This window comes from Microtus ochrogaster, unplaced genomic scaffold (genome assembly GCF_000317375.1).
Source record: "Microtus ochrogaster isolate Prairie Vole_2 unplaced genomic scaffold, MicOch1.0 UNK27, whole genome shotgun sequence".
NCBI classification, from domain to species: domain Eukaryota; kingdom Metazoa; phylum Chordata; class Mammalia; order Rodentia; family Cricetidae; genus Microtus; species Microtus ochrogaster.
Genome location: NW_004949125.1, coordinates 2,301,875 through 2,327,156, shown reverse-complemented (window position 1 = coordinate 2,327,156; position 25,282 = coordinate 2,301,875). Strand labels below are relative to the sequence as shown.

Genomic DNA, 25,282 nt, shown 5'->3' with positions numbered 1-25,282 from the left:
TCTTGAAGGCCCAATGACCTTGAACTTCTGATTGTTCTGTCTATACCTCCTGAATGCTGGGACCACAGGCATGTGCCTCCATGCCTAGCTTACGCAGTGCTGGGAATGGAACCTAATGCTTAATGCATGTGAGGAACATCTCTGCCTCTGTTACCCCCCTTTGATAGCGTCTCTCAGCCCCAGTTGGTCTGGAACTCATGCTGTATCCCAGGCCGGCCTTGCCATGCAGTCCTTCTGCCATAGCCTCCTGAGTGCGGGAGTTATATATGTGAGCCATAGCAGCTTCCATTCTCCTCCTCACCCTTTCTCTCTTGGCATTGTCTCACAGCGCCCAGGCTGGCCTGGGTAGCTGAGGGTGACCTTGAGCTCTTGGTCCTCCTGCTTCCACCTCCAGACAACTGGGATTTTGGGTATGCACACCACCACGCCTCGTTAACATTTCTGTTCTGTTAAAGCAGTCCAGGTAGATGTACAGCCAGGGAACAAGATGCCAGTCCATTTCTGCATTGGATCTGGGCCTTTAAACACTGGGGTTTACTTTGTGACTCTTCTTCTGCTTAAAGACATTTTGACATTGTAGTCTCCAGAACCCATGACTTTTAGGGCCACAAGCTTCAATGGCTGGGGCTGCAGTGTTGCCCACCTGGGTTAGACTTTCAACAAGGAGGATACTTCAGCACAGGCGTCCCCTGCACTTCATAGAAGTGGCAGGGGGGACCAAGTGTTGTGGAGGCTGTGTCATTTGAGAATGTGTGCTGGTCTAGAGGCTTCCAAGGAAGGGGTGCGTATGCATGTAGAGGCCAGAGATCAGTCTTGGGAGGGATCACTCAAGAGCTGTTCACCTTGTGTTTCTCAGACACTCTCTCACTGGCTTGGGACTCCATAAACTGGCCAGCCAGTGAATCCCAGGGTTTCCTCTTGCCTTCATTCCCTGAGACCTGGTGCACACGCCATGATGCTGGGCTTTTCACACCGGTTCTGGGGACCGAACTCTAATACCATGTTTGTGTGTGAAGACACTGTGATGCATGCTTTTCAGAAAAATGTGTGGTGGGGTGAGGCATGCATGCAAGTGTGTGGGGATGTGTGTACCAGTACCTACACAAGCGGAGGCTAGAGCAGCCGAAGCCGGGAGCTGTCAGGAACGACCTGTCTCTTCCTTGGAAGCCTCTAGCCAGCACACATTCTCAGAAGACACAGCCTCCACAACACTTAATTCTCCCTTGCTGCTTCCATGAAACACAGGGGACTTCTCTGCTGGAGGAAGCTCAGTGTCTGGGATCTGTGTGTCACCCTGGGGCTGAGGTTATAGGCATGTGCAGACATAACCAGCTTTTTATGTGGATGCTAGGGAATTGAACTCAGGTCCTTATGCTTACAGAGCCAGCACTCTTAAGCACTGAGCCATCTCTCCAGCTCCTTGAGAATGCTTTTATTGTGGTTTAAGTGACAGTCCCATGCAGAGGAGCATAATCAGTTCTAGGCTTCTTGGGGTTGCCAAGGACACTTGTCTCAGGATCCCCGGGAAGAGACATAATACTTTGATCTCTCCATAACTTTCTTCACAGAGACCCAAAAGAACCTTTTGCATTTCAATTTTCTGGCCACTTTTCTCTGGACAGCAGCTATTTTTAGGCAAGTTCAAGTCTCCAGAGAGCTGGTACATCACTAAAGACTTTGTGGTGGGGAATGAGTTTTGGTGAAACTAGAGCCATCCTGCAGGACAGTTGCTAGTCCTTTGGGAGCTCGGGCTTGATTGAGTGTTAAAGCTCTCCGGAGGCTCTGGAAGAGCTCAGACCCCTCCCACAAAACGCCCAGGCACCTAGGTCAGCTGGCTGAGAAGGTTTTGTGGCTTGCTTTTCAGACTTCACTTGTGTTGCTGCTGGCGGTGGGAGGGGCCTCAGGAAAAAAGTAGGCAGAAATCTGATTCTCAGTGTCAGCTGGAGGTCTGGTCAGTTGCATTGTTTGGCTCCCTGTGGGGTCTTTGCTTTGAAACAGGATCTTGCTGTGTTTGTAGCTCAGGTTGGCCTCCAAAGCAAGATTCTCCTGCCTCAGCCTCCTCCGAGTTGCTGGGATTGCAAGATTACAGGCATTCACAGCCACGCCTGGCTTTCTGAGGTTTTGTTTGGCCTTGGGTTTTTGTTTGTTTGTTTCTGTTTTTGTTTTTATTTGTTTGAGACTGGATCTTTTGTGTCCCACACTGGACTGCAGCTTTCTGTAGCAAGAATAATAAAAACTCACCCAACATCTGTCTCTGGGTTTTTATTTTTCGTGCTACAGTTTTCTCAGTTTTCTATGTAGTTGAGGTTGACCTTAAACTCCTGGTCTTTGTGCCTTCATCTCCCACCTGATGTAATTGTAGATGTGGACTGCACATCTGCTTGATCCAAGTTTTATAAAAACAAACAAACCTTTTTTGGGGGGGGGGTGTTATGGAGACAGGGTTTCTCTGTGGCTTTGGAGCCTGTCCTGGAACTAGCTCTTGTAGACCAGGCTGGTCTTGAACTCACAGAAATTCACCTGCCTCTGCCTCCCAGGTGCCAGAATTAAAGGCATGCACCACCACTGCCCGGCCAAACAAACTTGTTTTTAACCATTGAATCATCTCTCTAGTCCCAAGATTCTTTTTAAAATTATTTTACATTTATTGCATGTGTGCACACACCACGACACATATGTAGAGATTGGAAGACAGGTTTTTTTTTTTCTCTTAGTTGGTTCTCCCCTTCTTGCTTGTGGTCTTTGTGTCAGTCTGAGGTCATTGGGTCCTAAGAGTCTTTTGAAGAGTTCCGTGGGTGGCTCTGAAGCCTTAAGCCACCACTAAAATCCTTCTCCAGCCCATAAAAATGTGGGTGAGTGGAGGCTGGGAACTTCAGTGGAGCTGACAAGCTGGAGTCACAGTGGCAGGTCGCTGTGCTGCTTTCTCTGGGTCCTGAGTCATTAGCGGGTGTGTCTAATGTTTTTGACATTGCAACATGATATCATTTACAAAGCTGACACTTGAGCACGGCGCAAAATAAAACCACCCAAAAGCCTCATGTTTTAAATACATTTACAGTTTTGTGTTATGTGTCATTCATAGCTGTCATTGACCGCATACAGCCCCAGGGTTGCAGGTTGGGCACACTTGTTTAGAGGCTTCTAGAAAGCACTCCTCCCTTGGCTCACCAGTCTCTCCCTTTGTTTGCGATGCAGGAGTGAGGGCTGGTCATCAAGAGATGAATGCAGGCGCTTTTCTCCCCCATCCTTACTGGTGGCAGTCCTCGTTTCCTTCTCTAGGCTCTCCAGACCTAAGACTGTTTTGAGGGTGATGGGTAATTCCTTCTCTAACCCCCATAGGACATTAGGAGCTTTAGGATTAGGATTCTGCTACACACAGGCTCTTCCTGCTCCCTGGGAGCTCCTAGGGAGCCAGCCTCTTTCTGAAGAGAGCCTGGTGGCTGAACATGGTGGGTGGAATGCATGCATTCCTAGGATGCTTCCACTGGTTCTGTAGGCGATCTTTGTGTTGTTCCTTGTGGCCTAGTGGCCTCGTGGATGTGCCAAGCTTCAGTCCTAAAGAAGTATCTCTTTAGTTGGGACTAACCTCCTCTGCCAGGGATCCCTTCCAGTCAGGACCAGTTGTCTCTGCCAGGTCATGGGGAGCAGCTTTCTCTTGGGGTTTGTGTTTCTAGAGTCTGGTTGCTTGTTACCCTTACCCTTGTACGTGTGTGTGTGTGTGTGTGTGTGTGTGTGTGTGTGTGTGTGAGAGAGAGAGAGAGAGAGGGAGAGAGATAGAGATAGAGAGAGAGAGAGAGAGAGAGAGAGAGAGAGATTGATTCTTTGGAGACAGGATTTCTCTCTGAGCCTGGAGCTCGGTTGGCAGCTAGCAAGCCCCAGTAATACTCCTGTCTCTATCCCACAAATTGCTGGGGTTATAGGTGAATGCATAGCCATGCCCAGCGTTTGACATGGGTACTGGAGATTTGAAGTCAGATCTTCATGCTTGTACAGCAGGTGCCCTTACCCACTCGGCCATCTCCCCAGTCCCAAGGCTTGTGATGTAATATGTGTGTGTGTGTGTGTGTGTGTCTGTCTGTCTGTCTGTAGCTGTGGCCATTTCCCCAGCTCTGCTTGTGTTTGGGATGACCTTCATCTTTTGTATAGACTGGCATAGAAGAATTGAATTCACAGCCAAGATGAATATTGCTTTTCTTCTGTTACTTGTTTGTTGTTGTTTTTCTGGCATGACATTGCTAGATGATGAGCATATTCCCCAGGACAGAGAAGCAGCCCTGCTGAGACTGTGCTGTCACTTGTCCACTTGCAGTAGCTGTTCCCTGTGCCCAACACTTCCCAGAAGTCACAGAGCCCTAGGCGGTTATAACTTACTGTGCCTTCCTTATTTCCTTTCATAGTGACTTTCCCTGAAGGCACTGCAGTCTAGTCTATCAGACCTGCTTTGCCCCTTGCTCCTCATAGGCTCTGACTTGTCAGCCCCACTGCTGGGTTTCCGGCTCCAGGTGGCATGGATGCCAGGGTGGCCCAGGACCGTTGTCTCTGCTGGGATGGATTTGTGTCTCTTTTGTTCTTGATGCCTCTGATACCTGGCTCTAACCTGTATCACTTTGTCCTCCCAGGCTCTGGCCTTCCCCCACCCATTGGCTGAAAGCCTCAGTGGTTATTCATGAGGACGCACCCACCATGTTTTATGGGACTCAGTTCATCATGTCTCCTCCCACCAAGAGTAAGCTGAAGCGACAGAGCCAACTACTGTCCACTATGCTGTCCCGGACACTCAGCTACAAGTATCGTGACCTGGACCCCACCTTCAGCAGCCTGGGCGCCAGTGATGATCCTGCGGAACTTTCCACTCAGCTCTCAGCCCCAGGTGTCTTGAAGGTGTTTGGAGACAGTGTCTGTACAGGCACCCACTACAAGAGTGTTCTGGCCACTGGCACCTCCAGTGCCCAGGAGCTGGTGAAAGAGGCCCTGGAGCGATATGCCCTGGACCCCGAGTGTGCTGGCCAGTATGTACTATGTGACGTTGTGGGCCAGGCTGGAGATTCTGGACAGAGGTGGCAGGCCCAGTGCTTCCGGGTGTTTGGAGACAATGAGAAGCCCCTCTTGATCCAGGAGTTATGGAAGCCCCGAGAAGGTTTGTCCCGGAGGTTTGAGCTGAGGAAGAGGTCAGATGTTGAAGAGCTGGCAGCCAGGGATGTGGATACCACCACAGCAGGTGAGGAAGCAGGGCGGGGAAAGATGGCTTGGAGGGGACAGAGAACAGAAGAACACGGGGAAGGATGGCTTGGAGGGGACAGAGAACAGAAGAACACGGGGAAGGATGGCTTGGAGGGGACAGAGGGGACAGAAGAACACGGGGAAGGATGGCTTGGAGGGGACAGAGAACAGAAGAACACGGGGAAGGTGGGTTTGGTTTCGCGGTGGCCAGTGTGGCTGTGGTGAGTCACTGATGTCTTCACAAGTCTGAATAACCTTATTGGATGAGTGCGTTGACTATGGGATACTTGGTGGCCCATTTTCAGCGGCTTCTGCTACTTTCTATAGTGTTGTAGGCCAAATCCAGCTCATTAGTCCCAGAGACCCATGTGTTCTTGGTTGTTGGCCTGCCACAGATATCCCTCTTCAATTCGTCAGGAATCTTTGAGTGGCTGCATAGAAAGACAGTGAAGGATCCTTCATAGACCCTCATGACATTGCCGAGCCCAGAGGACTCAGGTGCCAAGTGGCTGCATGAAGATATGTATGTAGCAGGTGCCTTGGGTAGCCTGGAAACGGTTGGTTGTCACACTTCTTGTGGACTTGAGAAGTAGGGCAGCTTAGCTTGCTCTTGGCCTCAAGGATGTGGTTGGTGACTTGGAGCCCATTGCTTTATTATTCAGTTGGTGGAAAGAAATTAGTCATTTTGCCAGAATTTATTTTTTCTAATATCCAAGGTTAGTTTTTAGTTGACCTTTTTAAAAAAAAAAAAGATTTATTTTATGTGTATGAATGTGTACCCTGTGAGTGCCTGGGAGTTATGGGTGGTCGTGAGCCACTGTGAAGGAAATGGGACTCAAACCCAGGGCCTCTACAAGAGCAACAAGTATTCTTAACTGCTGAGCCATCTCCCCCACACAAACGTTCTTTAAAGTTGTAGGTCTCATGATGACAGCTGCTGCTTTTTTAAAATTTTGATTTGTTTCTGTTTTAAATATGTGAGTGCCTGTTTGTGTCAGGGAAGTGAAAGAATACATCGGTGTGAAGTCAGAGGTCAAACTGTGGGAGTTGGCTCTTCTACCTTGTGGGTCCCAGGACTTGAACTCAAGTGGTCAGGCTTGGTGGCAAGTGCTTTTACCCACTAAGCCATCTCACTGGCCCTGAGTGTGTGTGTGTGTGTGTTTGTTTGTGTGGTATGTGGATGCACACGTTATGGTGCACTCAGGAAACAGCTTTGTGGAGTTGGTCCCTCTTCCCACAGTGGGTTCTAGGACTCCAACTTTGGCTTGTTAGATTTATGCAGCAGGTGCCTTTACTAAGTGGGCCATCTTGCTGGCTCCACACATCATTTCAGAGACCTGCTATAACTAAGTATGGTGGAAATGTACACACGCACGTGCGTGCACACACATAGGACCTTGATATTAGTATGCGGAGCATCACTTTGTTTTGCGTTTGCTTGTGTAATGTGTATGAGGTGCATGTATAGGTTTGTGTACCCGTGTCTGAACACAGAGGCCATAGGACGACGTCAGATATCCTGCCCTATATCATTCTCCTCTTATTTCTTTAAGACAGAGTCATGCACTGAGCCTGGAGCTAGGTTGGTGGCCAGAAAGCCCCAGTGGTCCTCCTCTGTGTGACACTCACAATGATGGGGTTACAGGCAGAAGGCCACAGCTAGCATTTTATGTGATGCAGAGGATTTGAACTCACATCCTTATGTTTGCACAGCAAGCATTCTTACTCACTGAGCCATCTCCTCAGCCCCTAGAGCAACATTTTGGACATTCTTTTGCTCAGAGCAGGCCTGATGAGACCATGAGACCTTCTGGCTGCTGCTGGTGCCCTGTGCCCAGGTCTGTGTGTCTGGGTGATGTGGATGCTGGCTGCTGTGGGCGCAGTGTGTGGAACTGTGTTCTGTCCACCTCATTCAGCACTACACACACATGAGGCCAGGCCAGAGGAAGTTCTGCAGCTCACAGCCTTTCTCCCTTGGTGGCTATGAAAACCTTTCCATTAAAGAGTCCATTCTTCATTGCCAGGCTGAGTGACCCACTTGTTGGGCTGTAGGGGGTCATGTTACTGCCCAAGCAGGTCCAGTCAAAGAGATGACTCTCCTGGCTGCCATCCTTCTCTGGGTGTGACCAAGGTGCCCTGTGGCCAGGACAAGGGCTATGAGGATTGTGCTGGTTTGTTGTCACAGGCATACCCATGCCACTCCTCCTCCCACCTTTCTTTTCAGCAGTCCTGGGGATTGAACTTAGGACTTCACCCCATGTTAGCCAAGCACTCTAGCACTCAACTACAGCCTCGATCTTTGCCCATGCTTCTTACCTGTCATGACAGCACACCGTAGAGCCTCTGCTTAGAGCCAAGTAGTGGGCTTAGGCCTAGGGAGATGCACAGGGAAGAGCAGGCCCGACAGACACACAGGTAACATAGTAGCACAGTGACGTGATGACAGACAGACCTGTCCTGGAACTCACAGAGATCAGTCTGCCTCTGCCTCCTGAGTGCTGGGATTAAAGAAAGGCATTTGTCATGCAGCCAGGCTCAGCCCCATTCTTGTTCCCATAGTAGAAGCTGCTGTGGGCTTTTAGGAGCTTCTTTCAGGCTTAAGCATTAGAAGCTCCAGGATGGCGGATCCTGAAGCCAAGTGGTACTGGGAGCGGGAACTGAGGCTCCAGCTGGCAGTTCACCTGCTTCTTGTGAACCATTGGGTGCTTGCAGTGCACCCATGGAATGCCCTTTGTTATGTTTGGGTTCTGTTTTCCATAAACATTGCTTTTTTTGTGCTGTGACTTCCTGATTTTCCAGCTTATCAAAATACGGCTGTCTGTTTGAGAGGGAGGTGGAGGTGGAGTGCTGGGCTGGAGGGCAGCTCTTGGTAATTTCCCAGGGGCTGGAATTTAGGTCCTGTGCCATGAGGAGAGGGCTCTGTGTCCTGTCGGTGAGATAAAGATGACAATCACTTACATGCACTGTGGGGAGGGTGACGGCAGGGCCATGTGGTTTTTGTCAGCACCTTAGGAAGCGTGAGGGATAAGGCTTGCTTATGGTCATGGGAAGATCAAGTGTGAGGTCAGAGGGACAGGACTGTTTGGGGCTCTGTGTGTGTGTGTGTGTAAGTGTAGTATTGGAGATGGAACTAGGGGCTTGCACATGCTAGGCTGGTCTCTACCACTGAGCCACACCCCGGCCCCTCACTGGGGGATTCTAGGCAGGAGCTCTACCACTGAGCCACACCCCGGCCCCTCACTGGGGGATTCTAGGCAGGGGCTCTACCACTGAGCCACACCCCGGCCCCTCACTGGGGGATTCTAGGCAGGGGCTCTACCACTGAGCCACAACTCGGCCCCTCACTGGGGGATTCTAGGCAGGTGCTCTACCACTGAGCTACACCCCAGCCCCTCACTGGGGGATTCTAGGCAGGGGCTCTACCACTGAGCCACACACCAGCCCCTCACTGGGGGATTCTAGGCAGGGGCTCTACCACTGAGCCACAACTCGGCCCCTCACTGGGGGATTCTAGGCAGGAGCTCTACCACGTGTCACAGCCCTAGTGCTCTACCACCAGCTACATGCTGCTCCTTAATCTTTTTTTTTAAAAGATTTTTAAAATATGTGTGTGTCTATGAATGCATACACACACAGAGGCCAGAAGAGAGGGTTGGATTCCCTGGAGCTGGGGTTACAGGTGGTTGTGAGCTGCCTGATACGGGTGCTAGGAACTGAACTTGGGCCCTCTGTAAGTACAGCAAATTCTTTTAACCATGGAGCCTTCTCTCCAACCCTCTATTTCCTTTTATATTTTATTTTGAGACCAGGTCTCATTACTTTTCCCTGGCCTTGCTCTCACTATGTAGTCTGTGCTGGCCTCAAACTTGTGATTCCCTACCTCAGCCTCCCGAGTAGCTGGAACAGCAGCTCTGTGTCATCAGCTTTGCCCTGTTTCTCCTTCTGTCCTTCAATCCTTATGGAGAGTGTGGTTAGCTCTGATTTTCCCACCCTCAACTTCCTGGACATCTTTGAGTGGGGGAAGGCCTTGCTGTGGCAGGTATCTTGGGTACATTGATGTGTGGAGCAGCTTCCCTGGCCCCCAGGCTGTCACCCTGCATTGTAATAGTAATGTCTCCAGATATTGCCACACATCCAATGGTAGGCAGACCTGCCCTCTGTTGGGAGCCCAGATGAGACAGTAATGCATGGAGTCAGCTCAGAGAAGCAACTTTTGTCCACACCCAAGCCTCTTGCCCTGGAGGCCAAGCAGGTAGCTTGGAGGCTACCTTCAGCCATCAGGCCTGCTGTTTGTGACACAGGCTGCTTTGGTGGTTGGAGGTCTTGGAAACTCAGTGTCTTGAGGATGGGGATGGTGTGGAACTACTGTTTGTCCTGGACCTCTTCCTGCTCAGCCTTAGATGTGTTTCCTTCTCGGGACAGGATGCCTTTATTTTGCTTTGGCTGTCTTCTCCATAAAAAGGCAGGCACAGAGGGAACATTGAGATTTGAGGCCAGAGACACTGTGATAGCAGACACTGGACTAGTGACCAAAGAGCTGTCCATTAATGTCTGCTGTGGTACCTGGCGTTTATTGGCGTCAGTGAAATGTGTAGGAGTTTGGGGAGATGGCTCAGCCAGTAAAGCGCTTGCTTGCAAACACCAGGATACAGCTAGATCCCTAGCAGCTATGTAAAAAGTTGCACATAGTGGCATGTGCTGTACTTCCAGTGCTGGAAGATGGAGACAGGAGGACACTAGCGAGCCAGTCTAGGTGAAGCAGTTAGTTCCAGGTTCAGTAAGAAACTCTATCCCCAAAAATAAACTAGAGTGCAACTGAAGACAGCAGATGTCAAACTCTTGACGTCCACATACTCGCACAGATACTTGAACACACACTCATGTACGCATGCACACACACATTGAAGGAGAGAGGCCCTGTGGAGCTCAGCTTTCATGTGTACCCAAGATTCTAGGTTGGGCATTTTCTGGTGGAGAATGGGGAGTTAAGACATAGTCTACTCAGCTCAGTGTGGCCAAGACACAAGACAGTCGCCTCTTGGAGGTGGTCAAGGTTGTCACGAATGCTTGGCTCGGAGTCTGTATTCTGTCATGAATTTTGTCACCTAAGGACAGGCAGGAGCTTGGGGACTTCCAGGAACATGCCACAATGAAGCCACTGCTTCTTCTGTATGCCAGTTGTATCCTGTGTATTCTGTCATCAAGAATTACTTCCTGTGGTAATTTACTCTTGGAATATTTTTCTTCTGTTTTTTTAAATGTTTTTTTTTTTTTTTTTTTTTGGTTTTTCGAGACGGGGTTTCTCTGTGGCTTTGGAGCCTGTCCTGGAACTAGCTCTGTAGACCAGGCTGGTCTCGAACTCACAGAGATCCACCTGCCTCTGCCTCCCGAGTGCTGGGATTAAAGGCGTGCGCCACCATCGCCCAGCAATTTTTATTTTTTTAATGGTATTTTGCCTGCAAGTATGTCTGTGTGAGGGTGTTGGATATTCTGGAACTGGAGTTACAGACAGTAGTGAGTCGCCATATAGATGCTGAGAATTGAACCTGGGCCTCTGGAAGAGCAGCCAGTGCTCTTAACCCCTGAAACATCTCTCCAGCCCCCTTCTTCTGTTCTTAATTAGATATTTTTTTTTGAGACAGGGTCTCATGTAATCCAGCTGTCTTTAAATTACCTGTGTTGCAGAGGGTGATCCTGAACTCCTGATCTTACTGCCTGCACCTTCCTAGTGTGCAGATGAGAGGAATACAACTCACAGCTTGAATCTGATTTTTGAATAATTTCTGACTTTGGGAGAAGGTGGGAAGTAACTCAGTTGCTGTTTCTCTTTTCATCTGGGAATTGCTGCCTCTCTACCAAGTCTTATTTTTTTGCAGTGGGTGCTTGGTGGTAGGCTCATTGCAGGAAAAATTTGTTTCATGTGGTTTGATGAAAACCAAAACAATCAGAGCTTTTCTTCAGCAGTCTGAAATTACCAAAGGCATCAACTTACAAAGGCACAGGGGGCAGGGGAGGGACATCTCATCACACTCATGAGCCACTGCCGGAGATGTGTAGTCTTTGTACAGGAGTGAAAGGCGGCACTGATGTAACATGTTTAAAAGACATGAAATTTGAGACCAGTTGTGGAGGATGATTCGGGAGCTGGAGGGAATTACAGATGTTAAACAAATAATAGGCATAAGGACAATTTTCTTTGCTTTAAAAATTTTAAATTACATTTATATATTTGGGGGTGCACACTATGACACAAATTTGTAAATCAAAGGACAACTTGTAGGAGTTGGTACTCCACTTCCACCATGTAATTCTGGGGATCAAACTCAGGCTTGGCATCAAGAACCTTTATTTACCTACTGAGCCATTTCCAAAGATAGAGTATTGGGGATGGACATTGCAGTGGGTTTGTATGTGTCACAGTGAGTCACATGTGTGTTCAAGGTGACAAAGAAGGGAGCTTTTAATGAGAAAGCATGCTTTCAAAAGTTGCATGAAGTTATCTGAAATGATCACCCTCCACTGCAACAGGCTGGTGGCCATCCAAGGGAAGATGTAGTTATGTAGTTGTCAAGCAGATGTCCTTGAGACGGTTTTTTTTGTTTTTTTTTTGTTGTTGTTGTTGTTGTTTTTTGTTTTTTCGAGACAGGGTTTCTCTGTGGTTTTTTGGAGCCTGTCCTGGAACTAGCTCTTGTAGACCAGGCTGGTCTCGAACTCACAGAGATCCGCCTGCCTCTGCCTCCCAAGTGCTGGGATTAAAGGCGTGTGCCACCACCGCCCGGCACCTTGAGACATTTTTAATGGATGAGATAGGAACAGCCTTTTTGAAGGCTGTAGTTCTGACAGAGTCTCCTGGATGGTTTTGTTATAACACACGTGTATGCGTGTGTGCATGCGCGTGTGTGATGTCCTCTCTCCTAACATCACAACTTTATTATTGTTAAGGTTTGACACAAGTGACTCCATTGTTTTTGTTTTTGTTCTTGTTCTTCAGGACAGGGTTTCTCTGTGAAGCTCTGGCTGTCCTGGAACTTACTGTGTAGTTCTGGCTGCCTCGAACTCAGAGATTCACCTGCCTCTGCCTCCCCAGTGCTGGAATTAAAGGCATGCACCACCACCCAGTGAACAAAGCAACTCTTAACATAGATTTTCCAAAACCCCCTGACTGTTTCAGTGACAGTATGTAAAATTTTGGGAGGGATGTTTTTAAAAGTCCAGTAGTCAGCGGTTGTGTGGCCAGTGTAACAAAAAGACACGTTTTGTGAACTCACAGTCTCGTACACGCTGGATGGGAACTATACCAGCCCAAGCTAGTCATGAGCTGGCTAAAAACATTTTGTAAAAAAATGTATTTTATGTGTTTGCTTGCGTGAAAAAAAATTATTTTATCTGTTTTACATGCGTGCCAGGTGCCCTCAGAGTCCAGAAGAGGGCATCAGATGTCCTGTGACTGGAATTACAGATTCTTGTCAGCTGCTGTATGGGTGCTGGAAATTAACCTGGTCCTCTGGAAGAGCAAGCTCTTAGTCATAGAGCCATCTCTCTGCTCCAGTGAATATTTTTAAAAATCTTTTTCTACTGCACAAAAATTCAGCCTTTTAAGTGTTTGTTTATTTTTGTGTGTGTACATGTGGTGTGTATATATGTTCATATATGGGTGCATCCATGCTCATGGGTGTGTATGCATGTGGATGCATGACTCTGGCTGGGTCTCTTCTTGATTCTCTCTTTTGGTGAGGCAAGGCCTTCCACTATGGTCATTGCTCACCAATTCCAGCTAGTCTTGTTAGCAAACTTGTTCCTGAGATCCCTTGTTTCAATCTCCTGAGTTCTGGGATCACAGAACGTTGCTGTGCTTGCCTGGATTTTGTGCATGAGTTCTGAGGTCCAAATTTCCTTTATGTCCTGAGCCATCTTCCCAGCTGTCTTGAAGGTGTCCTAAGTATCCTAAGAACAATGCTGTGAATTTGGTAATAGAAGCAGAGACCCTACACTTCTCATTAATTGTTTGAAGCATTCCCAATAGTAATAATCCTTTTAGTTATGTTACTCCATCAGTATCATGTTAACATCCATTAGTTTCCATGGACTGTTGGTTCAATGATTTTTTTTTTTGTGATGTGCTCAAATCATGTTAGGTATGCATGGTACCCCAGGTCTGCCTCTAGCAACAGAAGAAACTAGACCATCAAATACTTTGGCTTCCCAGCTGCTGTAGTAGAACACAAAGAGGTTGTGAAGTTGGAGATAGTTTGCAGCCTGCCGCATATAATCTAAAAAGGAACTGTTAATCTTCCAAAAGCAATGAGATCAAAGTCAAGGCTCATGCAGCACTGACAGGATGGTTATTCTGGATATTGATCTGCAGGTGACTTGGATGAGAAGGCTGTTTCTCTCTTTTTCATTTACTAGCAAATACTGATAGCTCCTGTGTGTTAGGCACTTGAAGTAGCGATGCATATAGAGCAGTTGACAAGCAAATGGATCTGGTTCTTAGGTAGCTGAGAATCTAGCAGCAGTAATGCTGAAGCTAAAAGCTCTCAGGGAGCTGGAGAGGTGACTCAAGTTAAGAGATGATGTGGGAATGATTTCTTATTAATAAAGAAACTGCCTAGGCCCATTTCATAGGCCAACCCTTAGGTAGGCGGAGAAAACAGAACAGGATGCTGGGAGAAAGAAGTTGAGTCAGGGAGTCGCCATGGTTCCCGCACTCCAAGCAGATGCAGGTTAAGATCATTCCTGGTAAGCCGGCTCGTGGACTACATAAAATAATAAAAATGGATTAGATCAATATATAAGAGCTAGCCAATAAGAGGCTAAAACTAATGGGTCAGACAGTGATTAAAAAAATACAGTTTCCGGGGCTGGAGAGATGGCTCAGTGGTTAAGAGCATTGCCTGCTCTTCCAAAGGTCCTGAGTTCAATTCCCAGCAACCACATGGTGGCTCACAACCATCTGTAAAAAAATACAGTTTCCGTGTAATTATTTCGGGACATATGCTAAACTAGCCATGTGGGCGGCAGGGTGCTGGGGATGCAGCCCCGCCGCTCTTATTTCAACAAAGAGAGCTTGCTACACAGCCATGAGGATCTTAGTTTTGATCCCAGAATAACAAGCTGAACTTGATCTTGTGCATGTCTGTAAATCCAGTGTTGAAGGGGATAGAGATACTCCAGAGGGTTGCTGGGGAATGCTGACTACCAGCCCAGCGGAAAACTCTTGAGTTTCAGGTTTGGAGAAAGACTATGACTCAAAAGAATTAGGCAATGCCTCCATTCCCACACAGGCACGCCACACATGTACACAAGGGTACGCAACCAACATACACACACACACACACACACACACACACACACCTATCAGGAACTATAACTACAAATTGTTTGCAGGCTAGGGGTGCAGCTCAGTGGTAAGACATCTGCCTAGAATGTGTATGGACCTTGGCTCAACCCCCAGGACAGAAAAACGTTAGAAAGCCTGTATGATTTAGTTATGGGTTTAGAAAATTCTCTCCGAGGAGGCGAACTTTAAGCCAGCTTTTGTCAAAAATGTTAACACACTCACCAGGTGAAGAGCAGTAGGCAGTTGGTGAGGCAAGAAGAGCATTCTGGGCAAAGGAACAGTGTTGTTCAAAGACCCAGGGACAAGAGGAAACAGGTAGCAAGGCTGGGCAGGTGGCGTCTGGAAACTGGCAGTCCCAGAGAGTTACTTTGGGCTTTTGATAAAATAGGAGGCCACCAAGGCAGGTATAAGACCATGCTGGCTCCTGGGGCCGGGATAATTTGAGAAGGTCAGTAATGAGTTGACTGGAGAAGTTTCACAAGAGCCAGTGGTGGCTTAGATTCCAGTTACAAGGTGGAGAGAAGTGGATGGAGCCCAAGTATTTCCTGCAAGTAGAATCATGAGTATTGGTAAGGGAATTGGAGGTTGAAAATGAGAAAGAAGGAGATGCCAAGAATGAAACCCTGGATTCAGGGTAGATGGAGGTGCCATTTTCGAAACAGACTACAGAGAGAAACGCTTATGGGGGGAGAGTAACCATTCCTATTCATTTATGACACACGTGGAGGTCAGAGGACAACTTTAGGAATCAGTTCTCAATGCACTCTGGGTTTGGGGATCTCACTTAGGTCCTGGGCCTAGTGCAGCAAATGCTTTTAAACCCCGAGCCATTTTGCTGCCCCAAGTGTTCTCTTTAAAAGGCAAAGTTTGAGAGATTCAAAAGGTGGCAGCAAAGCTGGAGTTATATGGTGTGGCCCTGATGCTTAGGAGAGAGAATCTGATTATAAAAAGATCATTTGTAGGAGGTATATTTGTTTATAGGTAGGCTGACCTGAAATTTACTGTGTAGTCCAGGCTGGTCTCAATCCCATGATCCTGTTTCAGCCTCTCTAATGCCCAGATTACATGAATAAGCCACCATGACTGCCTGGTGATATTAAAGCTGTGGAAATTGATAGAACATGCGGGTAGTGGGTGTTTATACAGTGAGGAGGGATGAGGGCTTATACAGATCCTGGAGGACCTCCACTATCCAGAGGTCAGGAAATGGAGGAGAAGCCAGCAAGGTAAACTGAGAAAGGTAGAAAGAAAATGTTCAGAGATGTACGACAGTAGGAACGGTATGGTGGTGTGTTGGCATGGATGACCAAACATGAGGTTTCTGTGGGTCAGACACAGTGAAAATCATAGGGTTTGTTGAATTGGGCAGCATGAAAGTAACCAAAGATTAGATTAATTCTGGAAAATACATGAAGGAGCTAGAAGTGACTGGGCAGTGGTGGTACACACCTTTAATCCCAGCACTCAGGAGGCAGAGGCAGGCGGATTTCTGTGAGCCCAACCTGGCCTACAGAGCAATTTCTAGGACAACCAGGGCTACACAGAGAAACCTTGTCTCAACCCCCACCCCAAAGAAGCTAGAAATGATGAATGAACATTAGAAATTATAGGTTAGTACCCCACTGCAAAGAAAAGACATTTCTGAGGGTGAAGAAAAGAGGATCAATCATGGAACTTTTGTGTGTCCATGTGTGTGTTATTAAATATGCACATATAGCCGGGTGGTGGTGGCCACGCCTTTAATCCCAGCACTCAGGAGGCAGAGGCAGGCGGATCTCTGTGAGTTCGAGACCAGCTTGGTCTACAAGAGCTAGTTCCAGGATAGGCTCCAAAACCACAGAGAAACCCTGTCTCGAAAAAACCAAAAAAATAAAAATAAATAAATATGCACATATATGTGAGTGAGTGAGTGTGTGTAAGCTAGGGCACAACCTCAGCTGTTGTTCCTCAGGGACTGTTCACCTCATTGGTCTACAGCTTACCAAGCAGGCTCTGCTAGTCTTCCGGTTCAGGGATCAGCCCTGCAATGTGCCCACCTTTTCTATAGGTTCCAGGCATTGAGCTCGTGCCCACATGCTTGCACAGAAACACTTTACTGACTGGCTTTTCCACTAGACGAAGCACAACATCTTAAATGATTATGAAACTCTTAATTTCCTTGGGAGACATTTGTCAGTTTGGATAACTAAGAAACTTAAGCTTGGGGCTGGAGCAATGGCTCGTGGTTAATAGCACATGGTATTCTTCCAGAGGGTCAGAGTTTGAGTCCGGGCACCCGTGTTAGCTGCCTGTGACGTAGCTGCTGAGGATTCTCAGGAACATTGCTGTCGGATACTAACGCTTCCTCACCAAAGCTGAAGAAGCAGTAGAAAGAAAACCTGAAAACACAGTATCACCTCCAAAAACAGAGATCAGTTTTTTTAAAAAAACAAGATAATTGGGCTGGTTAGCTTTAACTGTCAGCTTGGCGTAACCTAGAATCAACTAGAGAGAAATTCCCTTTCTGAAAAGTGTAGTTTTATCAGTTTCAATTATGTGAATGCATGTGTGTGCAGGTGCCCAGAGGGCAGAGGTCCTGAATCATTGTGGTTTTGAGCTGGAAATCAGCCTCAGACCCTGGGAGAGCAGCACAGCAGCCGCCCTCCTCCTCCTTGGGAAGAAATTCTGAATGGGGAACTTTCTTGACTGGGTTGCCTTGTGGGTGTGCTTGTAGGGGGCTGTCTTGACCATTCATTGACTCAGGAAGACCCAGCCCATTGTGGGTATGACCATCCCTAAGCAAGGGGCCTTGAACTTTATAATAGGAGGAAGATGGATGACAGCGGCAAGCATGGGCATACTCATTCTCACTGTTCTTGACTGTGAATGGAGTGTGGCTAGCGTTGAAAGGTTTTCTCTCCTTCCCTGTAACTGACTGTAACCTGGAACTGTAAACCAAATGAACCCCTTTACCTCTAAGTTGTTTTATTGGGGGGGGGGTTGGGTCAGTAACAAGAGTGAAACTGGATCAGTAATGCTTCTAGTAACAAAAAGTAAGTATTTGTAAAATATTACTTCAGCTGGGGCTCCAGCTTAGCAGTAGAGTGCAAGGCCCCAGGTTTCATCCCCAGTACCTCAAGAATAAATGAAGGGCACTTCAGTGGTGCTTAAACTGCAGACTGCACACACCTGAAGTAAGAATGGACAAGTGGCAGAGCTGGCATCACCCAGGAACAAGCACAGATCCGGAGTACCGGGAGAATGGGGAGGTTTATCGTGTTATCTAAATGATGAGGACCAAGAGAATGTCGGGAAGAACATATTCCAAGCATAGGCGTAGGAATCTTCTAGAAGCCATGAAATCAAAAGGACTTATACTCTGATGCAGGAATTCCAGCGTGCCCTTATAGGATCAGCAGGTTTACCTTGCACACACAGCAGTTTCGGAACTGCCGGACAGTGAGGCCGGAGATTTGGGTGTGACAGAAGACGAAAGGGCCATAGTTGGGCTTGATAGGAATTTTCAGTAGGCGCCAAGAAATCGGCGCTACAGTGACACCAGGGCCTGGTGGGAGCGCCACTACTGTGGGTCTAGCTGGAGCATCCTTTGGAACCTGCATGAGGATACAGGATCATGCACTTTTTCCCTAAAACGTGGTTTCTCACTACCGGGCGTGACTAGGCGTGCGTGGCTCTTCCTGAAGCCCCCCAGCGCGAGAATTCCCTCCAATCTCGAGAGAGCGGCAGCGGCAGCGGCCGGTGCGCGTGCGTGCGCCGTCGGTTCTGGAACGCGACCGCTGAGGAGCCCGGCGCCATGTTGGCCCGGAGGGGTACCAGGGGAAGCGCTTGAGGCGGCGGGCTCGGAGCGGAGCGGGGGCCGACAGGTCCGGCCGGCAGGAGCCCGCCCCTCGCGCCTTCGGATCATGAGCCGAGCAGAGGCCATCGAGGTCGCGGTTGCGGGGCAGGTGCCCTGGCGGCACGGGAGCTAGAGATGATGCCATTTACGGTGACCACCCAAGGAGCACAACAGCCGGCTCCCGCCCCGAAACAGTACGGCATATCGTCCCCCATCAGCCTGGCCGCCCCCAAGGACACAGACCTCGAACTCACCCAGAAGCTGATCGAGACCCTCCAGCCCTTCGGGGTGTTTGAAGAGGAAGAGGAACTGCAGCGCAGGATTTTAATTTTGCAGAAATTAAATAATCTGGTGAAGGAATGGATCCGAGAAATCAGTGAAAGCAGGAATCTTCCACAAGCTGTAATTGAGAATGTTGGGGGGAAAATTTTTACGTTTGGTTCTTACCGACTAGGAGTACACACGAAAGGTGCCGATATCGATGCATTGTGCGTTGCACCAAGACATGTGGATCGAAATGACTTTTTCACCTCCTTCTATGACAAATTGAAACTACAGGAAGAAGTAAAAGACTTAAGAGCTGTTGAAGAGGCCTTTGTGCCTGTTATCAAACTGTGTTTTGATGGAATAGAGATTGATATTTTGTTCGCAAGATTAGCATTGCAGACTATTCCGGAAGATTTGGACCTACGAGATGATAGTCTGCTTAAAAATTTAGATATTAGGTGCATAAGAAGCCTTAATGGTTGCCGGGTAACTGATGAAATTTTACATCTAGTACCAAACATTGACAGCTTCAGGTTAACACTGAGAGCCATCAAATTATGGGCCAAATGCCACAATATCTATTCCAATATATTGGGTTTTCTTGGAGGTGTTTCCTGGGCTATGCTAGTAGCAAGAACTTGCCAGCTTTATCCAAATGCAATAGCATCCACTCTAGTACGTAAATTTTTCTTGGTGTTTTCTGAGTGGGAATGGCCAAATCCAGTGTTGTTAAAAGAACCAGAAGAACGAAATCTTAACTTGCCTGTGTGGGACCCAAGAGTGAATCCCAGTGACAGGTACCATCTCATGCCTATAATTACACCAGCATACCCACAACAGAACTCCACATACAATGTGTCTGTTTCAACTCGGATGGTCATGATTGAGGAGTTTAAGCAAGGGCTCGCCATCACACATGAAATTTTGCTGAATAAAGCAGAATGGTCCAAACTTTTTGAAGCTCCAAGCTTTTTTCAAAAATACAAGCATTATATTGTACTTCTGGCAAGTGCACCAACAGAAAAACAACATTTAGAGTGGGTGGGCTTGGTGGAATCAAAGATCCGAATCCTGGTAGGGAGTCTGGAAAAAAATGAATTCATTACTCTGGCACATGTGAATCCCCAGTCATTCCCAGCACCAAAAGAAAATGTTGACAAGGAAGAATTTCGTACCATGTGGGTGATTGGGTTAGTGTTGAAGAAGCCAGAAAATTCTGAAATTCTCAGTATTGATCTCACCTATGATATTCAGTCTTTCACAGATACAGTTTACAGACAAGCAATAAATAGCAAGATGTTTGAGATGGATATGAAAATTGCTGCAATGCATTTAAGAAGAAAGGAACTTCATCAGCTACTTCCAAATCATGTTCTTCAGAAAAAGGAAACACATTTAACAGAAAGTGTAAGATTGACAGCTGGGAGTGACAGCAGCCTTCTCTTGTCTGTGGACAGTGAAAACGGCATATCTGCACCTTCACCTACTGGTACTATAAAGACAGGCCCACTGACTGGAAACCCTCAGGGCAGGCACAGTCCTGTTCTGGCTGTTATGACAGCATCAGTGACCAACATACAGTTTCCTGAAGTTTCCTTGCAGCATGTGAGTCCCATTGAAAGCTCCGGAATTGCCCTGGGTGAAAGCATTCCTCCAATTCCCTCACCGCCTACCATTTCTCCACCACCTAAACCTACAATGACCAGAGTGGTTTCTTCAACACATCTGGTAAACCATCCGTCTAGACCTTCAGGAAATACAGCAACGAACATACCCAATCCTATACTGGGAATCTAGAAGACATTCTCACCCGATAAGAAGAAAGGAACAAGAAACCCAACAGAAGGGAAGAAACCAGATAGACAAGTGCAGCTCAGACAGCAGCTTCTCTGTTGGCCTCTCAGGAACCACCTGGGAACAGATAAGCCCAATATCCCTGTTTTTCCTAGAGATCCTATTCCTTTTATTGAGAGTTCAATAAAACAGATCAAATGGATAGAAACTGCCTCAAAGGCCCTTACACAAATTCTTGCAAATTCATCTTGTTGCTTTCAGATGTTAAAGGAAAATGAGGGAACCAGTCTAGATGTGACTCAAAATAGATTCATACTCGGTAACTTTCTTTCCTGGCCTCATCTTGAATCGAATTCCAGATTAGCATTCAAAATCAGAAATACTTTTACACATGCCTCAGATTGTCAACATGTCACTAGCAGTTCTAATTTCAAAGGACTGCTATTCAAAAAGAGAAAAATCCCGTCTAGCTGTATTTATTTCTATCCATGACTGACATTAGTATTGGATTTATGTTTGGTCCAACATAAACTATCAGAACCCCTCATTTTAGTGATGCACTTTATGGTAATTTTTCCATTAGGAGTAGAACTAATTTTTGACTTTCCATTTTGATGAATTTTCATGTTTTTTTTTCCTCCCTGAAAAGGTTTCTTTACTAATCTTAAAAATGCATGCTGTTTTTGTAGTAATATATCTCAGTTCTCAGAAGGTGGCTGCACCTTTAAAATGGAATGTCAACTCCTTGGGCATTTATTTGACAACAAAACCATAATTACTAAGTATTTGGTTTCTGTGAGACATGATCAAGAAATGGTATATGAGTTTTATCTAGAATTTTTGGGAGAATGTGTAATCAGGGATGAGGTATTTCCTCAGTTCCACATTCTTTTGTCCTTAATCATTTGTCCTCAAACAAAAAACCTTTTGCCTTCATCCTCTTATTTTTGCAATAAGCATGTATGCATGTTATATCTTAAAAATCCAGAATATTAATAACCAAACCATGATGTGAATCCAAAAGTTCTGTGACCATATGGCTCAAAACACCAGATTCTGAATCCATGGCTAATATCTCAGGAAAACTTGGGTCAGTGTTCTGTCTGAAACATACTGCTGATTGCTGTCTCTTGATCACCAGAGATGTGAGATTTTCTGTATCACAGAACATCTTCACTGGAAGAAAACTGGTTTCCAGTTTTAAATATGTAGGCAAAAAAGGCATTTTTACTCCAAGAACCTTAAGCTATGTTTTATTTCTTAATGCAGTACCAGAATTTATCAGATTGTGTGTGTACAGTCATACAGAATAATTTTCACAAAGCACTCGACACCTAGTCAGCTTTCTACTCTTTCCAAATATTAGGAATACACAAAGTTAAAAGGCTGATTCTCAATAAAGCAACAGAATCCCCATAAGTAGGAACCATGAGGACCAATGGCTATTGTTGAGTGATAGCTTAATCTTCTTAATCTAGACACAGCAAACAGATTCTCCAGGCAGCCAGATTTGTTTCTTCCCATCCCTCTAAGACTTTGTTCTGCCCATGTTCTCCCATGTCAAACCAAAATTGTTTACCCTAGAATATTCTGGAATTGTCTTTCTAGAATAATTTTCAGTGTTGGAATATAGTCTTTTCCCTTTTAAACTATGCAGTGATTGAGACCTTCTGATACCTCAACTACCGAATCTCTTTCACACCTTCGCCCTGTGCGAGTTCACCTTGCCCTCCCACCAGCATAATAAGACCAGTGAAAAGCACAAGGCTTCACATTTCAGATAGCCATGCCATGGTGTCTGGTTGAGATTGCCAGGCACAAATTTTGTCTCCTCATTTTGTTTACACATTGGAAAAATTTGTTTATTAAATGTTTTGTGTAACTATATCTCTCCTTTTTAAAACCAAGCTGGAAACTTGGGACTTTCAAAGTCTAGTTTTTATTACGTGAATACCAGACTATTTTTTCATGTGATGTGCGTAGTGTCTCCTGCCTGGAGTTTGCTGTTATGTGGTATCTGTACTCCTTGTATTTTCGAGCACTATTTTGAAAGCAGATAATGTATTTCTCCATTACAAACACAATAAAAATAAATGCCAAACAACCTGGAACTATAACACTGACCAAATGTTTAAGTCTGATGTAAGAATTCAGATGTTCTCCTTTATTTTTATTTTTGCTTTTTTATAGGTCTGGGGATGGAACCCAAGGCCGTGTATGCACAACGCTAGTGCTCTACCATTGAGCTGTGTCCCCGGGCCCAGAACTTCTTCACTGTTCTGAAGGAGGTGGTGGGGCTGGTGACTTTTCCGACTTTATGGAGAGCTCAGGGTGTAGTCCCTGTGGAGGACACGCAAGGGTTCAAATGTCAACTCAGGAAAAACTTTCAAAGGGAAGACGGGAAGTGAGGCATGGTGGTAATGCCTGTAAGTACAGCCCTTGAGGTGGTGAGGAAGATGATGACTGGAGCTTGGGAGTTGGGGACCTGTCTGTTTATTGAGACCTGAAGGAGTGTGATGAGGGGTCGGGGATAGACCGCATAAGTGGATGTTGTCATGGAGGAGGAGCCACAGCTGCATAAGTGAAGATTGTCAGCGTGGAGGAGAGGAGTATCTAGGAGGAGGAGGAGCTGCAGCCAAATGGAGATGATCATCAGTACGGGGTGGGGGAACCGTTGCTGAGGTTGAAGAACTGTGCTCAGAATGTGAGGACATGAAAATTTAAACATGAACTGCAAGTGAGAAGAAACTGGCATGGTGACAGGGACAGCCAAAATTATGTTGGAAGAGACCATGATAGGAAAGTGGGGTGCTTTATGACATGCTTTCCCCAGATTTCTTAGCCCCAAAGGAAAATAGCAAACAAAACTTAACAGATTTCAAAGTATGCCATTATTGCACATCATTTAAAATCAGTGTTTAATTAAAACCAAGCCTGTGGGCAGCCTAGTGTCATGGCTTCTGAACTTTTCCTCGGAAGGGCTGGTAGTGAATAGTTCCAGCTTTGGGAAGCCGTATGGTCTCTGTCACAACCACTTAACTGCCCTGCAGAGCGAAGAGACCGCTAACACAGCAGCAGATGGCTTGGGCTGGATTTATCACTATCCCTATCCCCAGCAAGTTCGTCACGATAATCCGATGAATAAGATAGACCCCTCTTATTCAACAACTGGCCAATGCACACCATCCTCAGGTAACTACTGGACATGTGTAAAACTCCGTGATAAGTCAGAAAGTAAGAGTCAACCTGCTTCTAAATATTTTTTTTTTTTTTTTTTTTTTTTTTTGGTTTTTCGAGACAGGGTTTCTCTGTGGTTTTGGAGCCTGTCCTGGAACTAGCTCTTGTAGACCAGGCTGGTCTCGAACTCACAGAGATCCGCCTGCCTCTGCCTCCCAAGTGCTGGGATTAAAGGCGTGCGCCACCACCGCCCGTCTCTGCTTCTAAATATTAACATATGACTACGGTATTATAAGTTAGAAATCAGTAATTAGCCAGGTCTGGCAAGGTGGCTCAGAAGGTAAAGGCACTTGCTGTCAAAGCCTGATGATTCTTGTTCGATCCCTGGAATCTACTGTGGAAACAGAGATCAGACTCCCTCTGTATCTGTGTTCTAACTGGTTCAAGTGTACACACATTCACACACACATCTCTCTCTCTACCTACCCCAGACACACACACAAATATGAAAAAAATTAAAGCAGGTGTGGTGATGTATGCCTCTGATCCCCACACTCAAGGTGAAGATAGGAGGATCCAGATTTCAAGGCCAGCTTGGGCTACAGACTGAGCTCTTCTCAATAAACAGCTACAATAGACAATAGCAGCATGGGCATTTCACTGAAGGCCCACACATGAAGTTCTACTTTTTTTTTACTCTCAGAGATCTCGGCATCACAATGTGGGGGCTGATATGCTTCATCTTGGTGATTGATCCAAGGACTCTACACACCCTCTTGTTATCAGCAGTGAGCTATTAAAAAACAGTACTTTCCTTTAAATGGCGTAGTGTCAGAAAAGTCCAAGACTCTTGTCTGATAGTAACCAAGAGACAAGACTCTTGATAGGTGATAGCCAAGCTAGAAACAATGCGCAGAACAGCCAGTGGGGAAGAACTAGGGAGTCCACCTTCTCAGAGTAAGAACCGAAATATATGACATCAAACAAGTCATGGCTTCGTGCACTCCTGTGAAGATAAAGATGGATGGTCATGCTGAGGAAGAAAGCAAATCCTCCCACAATATGTAAAGTGTGATGTGATTTATGTAAGGTTTAAATACGGTGTAAAGCAGAAGAACTCAGAGTTTCACCGTGTAACACGACTGGTGCCTTGGTTCTTCCCCAGAATCCCAACACTCAGGAAGCTGAAGCAAAAGATCCCAAAAGATTCCAAGCTCAAAGCCAGCCTGGGCAGTTTTAGCAAGCTGCAGGGCACACCTTACCCAGACCCTGTCTCAAAACAGACCAAAGATCAAATTGTAGTCATTTCTTTCTGCTTGCTGTGATAAAATACCTTACAAAGCAATCCAAGGGAGAAAAGGGATATTTTGGCTTCCGGTTCAAAAGGAAGGCATGGAGGCAGGAGCAGGAGGCAGGTAAGACAACTTTCATCGGCAGAAAATAGAGACCTGTGAATGTAAACTGCTACTTGGCTCCCTTTCTCCATGTCTACAGTCCAGGATCTCAGCCAGGGAATGGTGCCGCCCACAGTGGGCAGGTCTTCCCACCTCGCTTAACACAAGATCAGGGGCCCATCTTCCAGGTGACACACAGTGACCATCAGAGGTTTTAGTGCAATTAAAAATGTCAGTAAAACTTGAGCTGGTTGC

General features: G+C 46.5%; 2 protein-coding genes across 3 annotated transcripts in view; both read left to right on the top strand.

Moving 5' to 3' along the window:
• Positions 1–25,282, top strand: part of Radil (Rap associating with DIL domain) — a 72,271-nt gene that overhangs the window by 2,456 nt on the left and 44,533 nt on the right. For both annotated transcript variants that reach the window (XM_005367993.3, XM_013354092.2), the window contains exon 2: positions 4,620–5,218. In XM_005367993.3, the coding sequence (XP_005368050.1) occupies positions 4,684–5,218 (535 nt within the window). In that variant the 5' untranslated portion in view covers positions 4,620–4,683. The remainder of the gene's footprint in view (positions 1–4,619; positions 5,219–25,282) is intronic.
• Papolb (poly(A) polymerase beta) lies at positions 18,531–20,857 on the top strand. The gene has a single exon (XM_005367991.3). The coding sequence runs from the start codon at positions 18,531–18,533 to the stop codon at positions 20,457–20,459; it is 1,929 nt and encodes a 642-aa protein (XP_005368048.1). The 3' UTR covers positions 20,460–20,857.

Excerpts from the sequence above, each read along its gene's own strand:
- Papolb (XM_005367991.3), top strand. The coding sequence starts at position 18,531 with ATGATGCCATTTACGGTGACCACCCAAGGAGCACAACAGCCGGCTCCC.